The 12,435-nt window shown below is 47.5% G+C and overlaps 1 protein-coding gene and 1 pseudogene across 5 annotated transcripts in view; one reads left to right on the forward strand and one right to left on the reverse strand.

The window, feature by feature from the left end:
- Positions 1 to 12,435, forward strand: part of KSR1 (kinase suppressor of ras 1) — a 157,425-nt gene that overhangs the window by 136,760 nt on the left and 8,230 nt on the right. For all 5 annotated transcript variants that reach the window (XM_025041576.1, XM_025041574.1, XM_025041575.1 and 2 more), the window contains 7 exons: positions 480 to 534; positions 1,449 to 1,497; positions 2,261 to 2,640; positions 3,062 to 3,158; positions 5,858 to 5,991; positions 6,599 to 6,730; positions 7,834 to 7,969. In XM_025041576.1, the coding sequence (XP_024897344.1) occupies positions 480 to 534; positions 1,449 to 1,497; positions 2,261 to 2,640; positions 3,062 to 3,158; positions 5,858 to 5,991; positions 6,599 to 6,730; positions 7,834 to 7,969 (983 nt within the window). The remainder of the gene's footprint in view (positions 1 to 479; positions 535 to 1,448; positions 1,498 to 2,260; positions 2,641 to 3,061; positions 3,159 to 5,857; positions 5,992 to 6,598; positions 6,731 to 7,833; positions 7,970 to 12,435) is intronic.
- LOC112473121 lies at positions 8,009 to 12,425 on the reverse strand (annotated as a pseudogene).

Genomic DNA, 12,435 nt, shown 5'->3' on the forward strand with positions numbered 1-12,435 from the left:
AGTTGTGCTGGGCACCAGGTGTCACTAACGAGCCACCTTTGAGTCTTGTCTTCCGTCTCTGCTGGCCTGAGTGAAGGAGTCTCACTACTTTCAAGGGTTCTTGCCACCAGCCCCTGCCTCCAAGCAGAGCAGGAGGGTCTGGCCTACAAGTTCAGTAAATAGTGGCCCAGCTTGCTTTCATCACTTGCTTGTATGAGGCAGTTTGACCACAGGGGAATGGTGTTAACTGAGAAGTCTCAACCTCCTCGCCTAACTGGGGTCCTGTCCTGGGACAAACCGCGTACTGTAGAGGCTGCATCCATGTTCCGTTTTAGGAAAAGCACAAGTTGGCCCAAGTGGAAATGGGCTAGAGAACACATATGTAGCCCTGCGAGGGGCTGCGAGACGAGGACCCACTTCCCTGCATGTAACCACTACGTCTTTTTTGGGGGAATAGAAAGGTGGTCTCATGCTTTGTATCTGCTTTTTGTTTCTTCCAGACATTTCAGCATTTCCACAGGCAGCCCCATTCCCAGATGCAGTGGCCAATAGCCGGTGAGCATTGCTATGCTGTGTCCCCTTTCTCTTCCATGGGGACTTTTGAGACCTGGACCCACATCCCTGACCATCTCCCCACCCCACCTCTGACCTCCCACTCTGCACATCACTGTGAACCCAGAGCAGCCAAATGGCAAACTCCTTGGGCTAATTCACCTTCCAGATCAGTGAACTCAGCCAGAGGGTTTTATTAGCCTCTTATCAGTATAGTCCCACTCTGCACATCACTGTGTACCCAGAGCAGCCAAATGGCAAACTCCTTGGGCTAATTCACCTTCCAGATCAGTGAACTCAGCCAGAGGGTTTTATTAGCCTCTTATCAGTATAGTCAACATCGGATGGGGCTGTGAACCTGGAGCAGTTTTGTGACTCAGGAGGAGAGGGCACTCACCGTTAGAGAAACCTGATAAAAAAAAAAATAGCTCCTATTTATGGAGCCCTTTCTCTGTGTCAGGCCACTGAGCACCTGGCTCGCGTTCTCAAGTAGTTATTGAATTAGTACAGATGGGGAAGCCAGCTCAGAGATGTTAAGAAATTGCATAAGTCACACAGCTAGGATGCGACAGAACCAATTCTCAAGTAAAATTTCGCATCCCGTGCTTCTGCTTGGCACCCTCGTACTGGCTGTCAGATTTGAAAGGGGTTGTGATGGTTATTGCCCACTCCTCATTCTCCACCGCCCTCAGGTTAGTCTGGAGAAGGCCAAGGTTGGAGAAGGGATTTGGGGCTTGGTTCTCGGCCTCCTGACTATTTCCACAGCATCAAGACGGCCTTTCTCGCAGCCAAGTGGATCAAAGTAAGGATCCAGGCATGATGGCCATTTCTCAGCCTCACACAGGGAGTCCCTCATCTAGCTGAGAGCAGAAGAGCCCACCCTCAGGGACTCCTTACAAATCCTGTTTTACTCTTAGGCTCGATGACCAGCCGAAAGCAAACGTGTTGGAGGATCACGAAGTGGAGGTGAGCCACAGAGAGTGCCTTCTCTCTTCTCCCCTTCTCCCCATCTCAGCACGCATGGGGCTGGGCAGTGCATGGACACCGGCCACTGGCAGAGGCCTACTCAGGTGCCTGCTGTAGCAGATGTGGGCAGATGTGCATGGCAGGGAAGAATGATGAGGGATGCAATGAATTAAGCTTCATTTTGCTTTTCTAATTTGGAGGCTAAAATAAGCTTAATTCTCATGGTTCTCACCCCCAGCCCAGAGGCTTGGGCCCCAGACTCTGCTTCAGTCCATCTGGGATGGGGCCAGGCATTGTTGTCAAAGCTCCCCGGGTGACTCTGATTATAGTGGGGGCCAAGAATTACTGCCTTGACCCTTGAACCACAGTGTAAGCTGAGCCCGGCTCCCTGCAGTGCAGTGTGGCTTAAAGAATGCTAGCAGACTTATTGACTCCCACCCAGAGAAGAGTCAAAAACTGTGTTTTAACAAAATGTGGTTGAATTTTTCACGCCAGGGGATGTTATCACTCTTCCCTAATGATTAGATGTCACTCATAGGTAGGTCTTGGAGCGTTAGGGGAAGAAAGGTCTCAGAGCCCACCTGAATCAAGGGCTGTACATGCTTGCTACTCTCCGCAGCAAGCTAATGCAGAGCTGCTACTTGAACCCAGGCCTCCTGATCACATGCCTGTCCTCCTCCCTTACCTGGTTGGGGCTCTGGGGAAGGGAGGTCAGCTGAGCCCAGATCTGCTGCCCCTCTATTCCGTCCTCCTGTCATTCTAGGCCGAGGAGCCGGAGGCTGGCAAGTCAGAGGCAGAAGACGATGAGGACGAGGTGGATGACTTGCCCAGCTCCCGTCGGCCCTGGAGGGGCCCCATCTCTCGCAAGGCCAGCCAGACCAGCGTGTACCTGCAGGAGTGGGACATCCCCTTTGAGCAGGTGGAGCTGGGCGAGCCCATCGGGCAGGGCCGCTGGGGCCGGGTCCACCGTGGCCGCTGGCACGGCGAGGTGGCCATCCGCCTGCTGGAGATGGATGGCCACAACCAGGACCACCTGAAGCTGTTCAAGAAAGAGGTGATGAACTATCGGCAGACACGGCATGAGAACGTGGTGCTCTTCATGGGGGCCTGCATGAACCCACCCCACCTGGCCATCATCACCAGGTAACCCAGCCGCTGGCCCTTCCTAGGGTGGCAGCCTTAGCCTCCCCTTCTCCGGGGGCCCTGTTATTTACGTAGATGTTCTGGAGGGTATGGAAGTGTTTGTTTTTGTTTTTCAATTTATTTTTCAATTATGGTTGACATACAATATTATATTAGTTTCCTGTTCTAGGGTGTGCAGGCCCTGGGACTCCAGATCGGGTGCATACGAGTATGTTTTTGTACATTCAGGCCAGGCCCCAGAAGGAATGGAGTCAGGCTTGGTTAGGAACAAGAAATCTGGCACCCACAGTCCAGGGGTTGGAGAGAGCCTTCCAGAGGCTGGCGGGCACAGCTGTCTCCACAGCTCCTCCTGGGCTGCACAGAGGCTAAGGTCAGGCTGCACTGACCCCAGACCTCTGCCTGACCCCACCACTCTCGACAGCTTCTGCAAGGGGCGGACGTTACATTCATTTGTGAGGGACCCCAAGACATCTCTGGACATCAATAAGACCAGGCAGATTGCTCAAGAGATCATCAAGGTAAAGGGGCACCCGCCCCTGCTCTGTCTGTTTGTGTCAGGGTGGTGGTGGCTGCTTTGTCTCTCTCCCTTAGCTGGGCGTTTCAAGGGTAGAACCCCATTTCCTTCCCTCTGTTCGCATCTTGTCAAGTTGGGGCCTCAAACTGGACACTGGGTTGGCAGTGATGGAGCTGAATTGGTCGGGGAGGAATGTAAGGCTTTAAAGACAGATGACCTGAGTTTGAATCCTGGTCACACCAGCTTTGTGGCTTCGGGCAGGTCATCAAGGCTCTCTGAGCCTTGACTTCCTCCCTTATGAGATGGGGATACCAATGTAACCTCCCTCATTGGATTGGTGCATGGAGTAACATTGGATAATCCACTTATTGGATAATCCAGCTTGGGCACAAGGTCAGCACTTGGTGAGAGGCTGTTAGGATTGTTGGGAGCTGGGGAGTTTCATGACAGACCCTCAGGCTCAACTTAGGCAGCCTTTTTTCTTTATTCTTTTAAAGTAGTTAAATAAAAATAAAAGAAAAGCTTATTTGTTGCTTTATTTAACAACAAGCCAACATAAAAACTAGAATACTGTGGTTAAGGGTTCTTCTTTTCTTGTTTTTGTTGAAAAGCTTTCTCTTAGCAGCTCTCCCCAAGTCTGCATCCGTTTCCTGTCTTTCTCTCCTGTTCTTCCGTTGTAATCCCTGGCTCCTTCCTTCCATCCTTTTTTGTGGGGATGTCTTTTGAAAGGAAAAGATAAGAATCACGGTGACTGGTATGGTCAAATCAAGATCTCCATGTGACATCCCCATGTGGCTGAGCTAATGAATTAAACGTGCAAAGTCCTCAAACTAAAATACCACTTTAGGGATTCATTGAATCTGTTATTTCAGAGAAGTTGAACAGAGCTGCAGAGTTTCATACCTACTTCATGTTGTCCCCAAACTTACTTGCTAGGCCCTGCTGCCCACTCTGCCCTCTTCCTCCAATAAGGTTTCTTCTCCTTATCGTCAGAACACTGAGCCATCCGGAAGATTCTAGGACAAAAGAGAAAAGTTACTCAAAGATTTTGAAGCTGCAGAGCTAGAAACTACCTCTACTGGCCTTTTTTTTTTTTTTTTATCCTGCTTTTTTATCCCCACCTTGTCTCACATTGCTGGGAACTTCTAAACCAACTTCCTTTTGTGCTTATCTCTGATGTCTTGAGGTTGGAAATACAATAATGGGGCATGACCTTTGGTTAGAAGGTTTTCAGTTTGAGAGGCTCTCTGGAAACACTGGAGGAGAGTTTATATTCCAGATTCCAGTGCTATGTGTTGCCTCTTTAAGCTGGCCTTTCAAGGCAGTGGCACATTTTTTATAAACAAGGCTTAGAGAGGCACAGCAACTTATCCTCTGTCACACAGCTGGTCCCTGTTCAGTATAAGGTAGGGTCGTTGGCTCTCTTTGGCCACTGAGGAAGAAGGCGTGTGCACTTGGTTAGGTTTTGGAAATGGGCAGATATTTTAAGAAGGATAATCTGGCATTCGGGATGGAGTTTTGGGAAGGAACAGTCACACTACCCTGGAACTCCCTGCTTCCATGGCAAAATGACAGCGCTCAGCAGGCTGGAGGGAAGTGGCCACAGCAGACCCCACATCCTCCTGTCTCTTGCAGAAGAGCATCTGTCTCGTGTAAACTCTCCTCTGACGTTCTTCAGACCCACTTGGACCGAGCTCTGGCCTCGGCTGAGTTCTGTCTGGTTCTGCCTCACATTCATTCTACTTCCTAAACGTGGCTTGTTTACTTTTCTACTCTTCACTCCAAATACCTTTAAAGCCAGGGGTATTTCTCATGTGTGATGCTCCCTTGAGTGGGAGATTGGGAAATAGATTTTCATATGCCTCTTTCTGAGGTGGCAGGGATGGGCATTTCAGTCATGGCATCTTGCCCCTGTTCCCAGGGTCATCAGAGTACACCAGAGTCCTGAGTTTGACATTAGAAAATACCATTGACCTTGGATGAGATCATGCCTGTGTCAGGTCACCCGCATCCCATACTCCTAGCCCGTCAGTGTTCATTCTATATTGAGTGTTGGTTAGAAATCACGGACTTCTGCCCTTTTGCCTGACAGATGAGGAAACTGAGGCTCAGAGAAGCCATACAAGGCCACACAGTGAATTAGAATCTGAGCCGAGATGGAACTCAGCCCCTGGATTTCAGTCGTGGTCCAGGACTCCTATCACAGCACAGTATTGGGACTTCCTGAACTTGGGGACTCCTTCTGTGGGAATTCCTCTTTGTTCCTCCACCTGAGCCTTTTCCCTGCCCAAGGGTAGAGGCCAGGTGGTCAAAGCCCAGATCACTCGTGTTACCTGTATGATATCATCATGCTTTATACACTTCCTGACCTTCCAGCTTCCTGCCCATCACCCTCTCCATACCTCACACTTTATCCAGGTATAAGGTGGATGTTGGATAGCACGGTGGCATGGAAAGAGCACAGACTGGCCTGAAACCAGATCTCAGCAATGCTATTTAACTGCTATGTGGCCTGGAGCAGGTGACCTCTCGCGGAGCTTGGTTTCCTCATCTGTAAAGTGAAGTCAATTACATTGCATACGGTTGTAAAGAGTAACTGAGGGGATGTGGGTAAGGCATCCAGCTTAGTGCCTGGCCCAGTTAAACGCTAAGTCATCGTCACTCATCTTCCCTCCCCCGAGATGAAGCTCACTTCTCTTCCAGGGAATGGGGTATCTACATGCCAAAGGCATCGTGCACAAAGATCTCAAATCCAAGAATGTCTTCTACGACAATGGCAAAGTGGTCATCACGGACTTCGGGCTGTTTGGGATCTCGGGTGTGGTCCGAGAGGAACGGTGAGTTGGCCTTGGGCATCTGGACAGAACAGGAAAGAACTGGGTGTTGCTGGGTGGGCCTGAGTCCAGCTGAGGTCTGGGTGCTCTTGCTGTCTGTTACTGAGGAGCAGCCCTCCTATAGGAAAAGCCAGTTTGCTCTGGTCCTGCCCCTGTGGTTCTGGACTAGAATTAGATTCGAGTGATGTTTAAGTACCTCATATACTTGATTCTCAGGCTGACACCCACGGAGTCTTGGTCCTCTCACTCACGTTTACCCCATCTGCTCACCAGCTTGGGCAGGACCAGGCCGGAGTGTGAAATTCACAGGCAGAGCTGATTTCCTGCCTGAAGATATATTCCAGTCTCCCAGGGTAGAGACTCGGGCACCTTCAAGTGCAGCTCCCTGCCAATACCCCATTTTGGCCCGCTTTCCTAGAAAAACCCGGTTATCACTCTTCTGTGACATTCCTCAAAAGTGCCAGTGCCTTTGCGAGTGCAGGATCAGCGTGCTGCTTCTCTGGGCCTAGTGTGGGTAGTGCGTTGGCCCTGGAGAAACTATATGCCAGACAGGCCTCTTTGCTGTCGGCTGAAAGACCTGATGTTCTTGCCCTGGCTTCTTGGCCTCCAGGCGTGAGAACCAGCTGAAGCTGTCACACGATTGGCTGTGCTACCTGGCCCCTGAGATCGTGCGTGAGATGACTCCCGGGAAGGATGAGGATCGCCTGCCGTTCTCAAAAGCTGCTGACGTCTATGCATTTGGGTGAGGAGGCCTGGGGCTCTCAGGGCAGTGTGGCCCAAAGAGTGGGCCCTGCCGGCCACTGGGGGTAGGGGAAGGTGTGCTCTGAGTCCTGGCTCTGCAGCTTGTTGGGTGAGTGGCCACATCCTTGACCTTCCCTTTCCCCCACCTGTAAAATGGGAGAATAATGGCACCTCCCTGACAGGGTTGTTTCATGAGGATGAAGTTAAGTAATTCTTGGTGTCAGTCTCACCTATTGCCCCATGAGGCCGTTCATGAGCACTAAGAGCTGTCCCTCTGGGAGAACTGGGACGTCCTGCCAGCTAGCTTCTAGTGCCCCATGAAGCTGGCCAAAAGGAAAACAGAAATAGAGAAATATAATGTGAGCCCAACATATAACTTAAAGTCTTCTCTTAGCCACATTCCAAAAGAAAAACAGGAAATCAGTTTCAATAATATATTTTCTTTAACTCAGTATATCCGAAATGGTATCCTTTCAACATGTAATCAAAATAAAAAATTAAGGAGATGTTTTATCCTACAAAGTTTTCAAAATCTGGTGGGTATTTTACACCTACAGCATACCTCAGTTCCACTCTCCACATGTCAGTTGCTCAATAGCCCCATGTAGCAAGTGGCAGCCACACTGGACAGAGGGGGTCTGACGGAGAAGTTCCCCATCCAGATAAGTTGGGAAAGGCTAGGGGACTTGGAGAGGCGAGTGAGGGCCTCACTCTGTAATCTCTCAGGGCATCTTTCTCTCAGCATTAGTCTCTTCCTCCCCTGACCTTTAACTGTCATTTCCCGAGCACCTGAGTATGCCAGGCACTGGGCTTGGCATATTTGTTACCCCTCAAACATCAGCTTCCGCTGAGGTTAACAGTCGTACCAGGATCTCTGTGAGAGCCTGTACTGCCTCAGACTTTCTACCACGATGGGAAGGCAGGGCCACAGACCCTCGAGTACCCAGGAGGAGCTTCCAAAGACACCGCCATGGTATTCCCTGAAGTCTGGAGAAGGATCCTGGCCCCTCTGGCTGGGTTCCTGCCAATGTGGTAGCAGGGGCCCCCGGGTGCATGCTGGGCCGTGCGGTCCAGGAACTCACACTGCATGGATGGCCTCCATAGGACTATTTGGTATGAGCTGCAAGCAAGAGACTGGCCCTTTAAGAACCAAGCTGCAGAGGCCTTGATCTGGCAGGTTGGAAGCGGAGAGGGAATGAAGCGAGTCCTGGCCTCCGTCAGCCTGGGAAAGGAAGTCACGGTGAGTAGCCACGTGTTCTTGGAGAGGGCAGAAGGGCAATGGGGTGGGGCCTGACGTAGCTCTCCTTCATTCACACACCTGAGAAGTGAGACCTAGAGGTAGATGTGTGCCAGGCAGACCTCTCTGCTGCGGGCTAAAAGGCCTGTGTCTTTTATTACCCTGCGGTTAACTTTTTTCTTTAAAAAAAAAAAAAGACTGAAAAGAAAAAAGATAATGGTTTTAACTAAATTATGAGATGAAAAGCCCTGTATGTTACATGAAGGAAAATAATAAAAAAATAATCACTGCACAAAATACAAATGGTGGGGTTATGCTGAGATATCAGATCTTTCTCCAGGTTTTTCTCTACTGTTCAAGAACAAATTGAAGTTTCCGAAGTAAATTTGTTTTCAAAATACTGAATCATAATACAGTTGCTGACCTCATGTTTCTGCATATTGTTAATGGTTTCTCTGCATTGCAGCTTGTAAGTTTCTTCTCCTTGACACAGTAACAGATAAAGGAACCAGGAGTCGGTTTTTTCAGTGCAGTCAGTGATAACCATGTGTCCATGAGGCAGATAAGACTGGCGTAGATAGGTGCCAGCCTGGGTGTCAATAAGTAACTCCAGTAGGAATCTTGGCGGTGTAACATTGGAAGTGTCTGGAGGAGGGCGCCTGCTGCTTTTCTAGGTTAAGATCTAAAGACCGCGAGTTTCTTATTAAAGTCATGAACAGTTTAGCAAGGTCCCCTCCTGCAAACTCTGGGGCAGGCAGAGCGTTTAATTCAACCTCATCTTCCTCCTAGATTGATAGATCTTATTCTTTTCCTCCTTTGACTGGTAGCCAGCAACTAGGGCATTTTCAGAAGGCTCGTTTATGGCATTTATTTGGTGTACTTTATTCTGCAGTAGTACATGTCATCTGGTTGAAGTGCAAAGTCTCTGTACAGGTGTGATCCTCCAAGAATAACACCAAAATGCTAAGTCTGTAGCACCAACACCAGGCTCTTCTTCGGCTAGCTGATACCACTTCATCTGGGGGCCATGGGCAAGGGGAGCAGGTGATGAGCGCCTCCCCAGTGCTCTTGGGCTCGTTCTTCTTTGCCCTATGGGCCAGAGCCACCTTCACCATGGCGGAGCCTTGGGCACCTTAGGAGGGTAGCAATGGGCTCAAAGTGTAGGATTTGGGCTCCTGCCAGTTGGGCAACTCAGAGCAGCTGAAGTAACTACTTCCTTCTAGTCTTTTTTTATTTTTTTAAACTATTTTAAAAATGCATATCTTTAACGAAATCAAGGTCATAACATATAGATGATTTTTTTTAAATGGTGACTTTTTTTCTACATGAGATTTTGTTATATGCTCATTAACTCAAATCATTGGCAGGTCCTTGTTTTAAAGCCTGTCTACCCTCTGTCCTATGGCTATGCCATAACATAATGGCTTCTCTGTTGTTGAGCATTTAGGTTATTTCCAGTTTATTAAGGACTTCTTTGTATAAACTAAAGTAGGTGCGTATGCTCGCTTTAGCTGAAAGAAAATATATTCTTAGTAAGTTGGCCTCCTGGCAACCATCTCGGTTACCTTTCTGAACACTTACTCTTGCAGTAGAGAGCGGTAAGCACTGTCTTCAAGGAGATGAAGGCTTGAGCACAGCACAGAGCCATCAGAGCCGCAAGGGAATCAGGGCTCAACACTGGCTACAAGTCAGAATCATCCAGGAGCTTTTTAAAGATAGCCAGGGCCTCCGCCAGAGATATTGACCTGGGTTGGGGCTAAGGTAATAGTTAATTTTTTTTTTTCATTTTTAAATAAAGCTTAGGTAGTTCTAGGGTACAGCCAGAGTTTTGATCTAATTGAAAGGATTTCTCATAGTGCAGAGTTATGGGTCCTTTGAAGCCTTGTAGTAATAAATTAGGGATGGGAGTGGGAAAGTGGGGTCAAAGAAAAATGTTCCAGCAGCCAGCCTCTGGCTCGCAAGAGTTGTCTTTCCTATCTGCTCTTTTCTCTTTGAAACACATTGCTATTTGAGGGTGGAGTGGTTGTTGGTAAATGGCAATACAAAAAAAAATTATTTTGAATTGTAGTCAGAAGCAGGGAGCAGCCTCTGAAGAACACCTTTCTCTGTCCCTCCAGCCACCTTGCTGTAAGTTCACCACCAGGCGCTGCTTTATGTACAGAGGCAGCCACAGTGAGTTAGTGTGGATGGGAATTCATCATGAGGCCAGAAGCATTCTTCATGAGAACAAACTGTCAGTTTCTTACCCTAGGTCACTTTCCAAAAGACTAATTTCTTGTTCCATCAGCTCTTCACTCCCTGCCCCTCTGCCTTTTTCTGTGATCGACTCCCATTAGCTTTCTCTTCACTCTTTTATTAGATAGATCGATTTTGTGTTGTCATGATTAAATTTTCCGTACTTTGTCTAAAGATTGAGGCTAAAAGTGAGAGGACAGTAAACTATGTGCATTATTATAATAGACTGTAATTGCCATTACCTATTGATGAGGTAATTCTCTGGGATTACATTTTCTTCTTTGTGAGTCCATCTCTTCCATTCCATCAGTTACTCAGAGTCTCACTATAATTTCGTTGGCTTCACATTTAGACCATGGCTTTCTTGCATAGGTTTTTCCTGTAGTTTCTAATTGCCTTTTTCTCTTGTTGAGAGGAGAGACGACATCTTTACCTTATTCCTGAGGTCTGATAGCTCTTTCTACATTCTGCTTATTGAGTGGAATCTGTTCCATTCTTTTCAGAGATTTCTTATAATTTGAATCAATGGAATTTTAGGCCTGCTGCAGAGCTGTCATCCTACTTCTTTTCATCCATTCCTGGGTCATTTACACAATTTCTTGTATCTCGAGTCTTCCCGTTTCTTTATTTGCACTCCAGCAAAATGAGAGTGAAACCTAAAGAAACTACTTCCCAGTGGATGCTAGGAGATAATCTTGGAATCCTTGCGTTCCTAAAATGGCCCTTATTTTGTCCTCACACCAGAAATAGAATTCTAGGTTCACAACAGTTTTCCCTCAGAACATAAAGATTTTGCTCTGCTGCCTAATAACTGTCCAGTGCATTATTGAGAAATCTGGTATTGGTCTCATGCCTAACTTTTTTGTAGATGCCTTGTTTTATTCTCTCTGGAAACATCTAGGATCTTCTCTTTATCTTTGTTATTGTGAGATGGCATAAAAATATGCCTGAGAATAGTTTTATTATGGTTGGCCCTTGAACAGCTCGGGGTGGTTAAGGGCGCAGACTTCCCACACAGTCAAAAATCCTCGTATAATTACAGTCAGTCCTCCGCGTACTGGTTCCCAACCATGGCATTGACCCTTGAACAATGAAGGTTTGAACTGCACAGTCAATTGAAAAAAATTCCATGTATAACTAGACCCGCGCAGTTCAAGCCTTCTTGGTTCAGAGTAAACTGTAATTTGTTTGTTTGTTTTCAGTGAGGTCCCTTTATCGGGCCTTGGCAGCTGAAGATCCCTGTTTCCTTCAAAAGTTTCTGGGACATTTTCTTTCATTACAGCTTTCATAGTTCCCTGCCCTATGGTTTCTTTGTTTTCTCTTGTGGAAACTTCCATCAGACAGAATTTGGTCCTTTTTAGTGAGTTTCCATGTCTTTTACCTTCTTTCATATTTTCTATTCCTACTTAAAATTAGGTCTACGACCTGGGGAATTTCCTTGATTTTATTTTCTGGTACTTCTGCCTAATGTATTGTTTCAGAAGTTACAAGCACGTCCTTACTTTGTTGATTTTTTTCTTATTGCACCCTGGTTTTGTTTTATGGATAGAGTCGCTTCTATGCACGCATGCGCGCACTTTTCTCCAGAATTGGTGTTTTGGTTAATTTATCTTTGGTCTCTTGTTTTCTTAACATGGCAAGCAACCCCACGGGGTCCAGTCATATCGAAGAACAAAAGCCTGAGTTGCTGAGTCAAAGTAGATGTACACTTTCTGCTCCATCACTTGAGCACTTTGCCTGATCATATGCGCAGGCCTATTTTCTCACAGGTAGATCTCCTAAATCAAAAGGCTGAAAGAATATGCTGTGTACACACATGGATCTTGAGAATAAACAGCAAAATGCCAAAGTGAGAAGGGCTCTGCTCTGGGGACCGTCAGGACTGCTATTCTGCCTCCCCACAACTGCTGCCTATCTTTAGTCCTTCTCGTCACTCCCAGCCTCCATTCTTGGGATGCTGAAGCTCCCACCTCCATTGCAGCCCCACCCTGCACGCATTCTCAGCATTTTGAATTTCACCTGTCAACACGCACCTTCTGCTTTCCGTTCTAAACATCAGTGACTCCATTTCTGATGTCTTCTCTATTACTTTCCTGTTATTCAGCTCTGTTACTGTTATTCCAGGGAAGTCTGAGAAGGAAGGAGGGGAAATAGGCTTGTGCACTTCGTTTTGAACTGGAGCCATTCGCGCTTTTGTGAAATTATAATTTCTCAGCCCTAGTCCAGCAATAGTC

Source organism: Pteropus alecto, unplaced genomic scaffold (genome assembly GCF_000325575.1).
Source record: "Pteropus alecto unplaced genomic scaffold, ASM32557v1 scaffold98, whole genome shotgun sequence".
Lineage (NCBI taxonomy): Eukaryota > Metazoa > Chordata > Mammalia > Chiroptera > Pteropodidae > Pteropus > Pteropus alecto.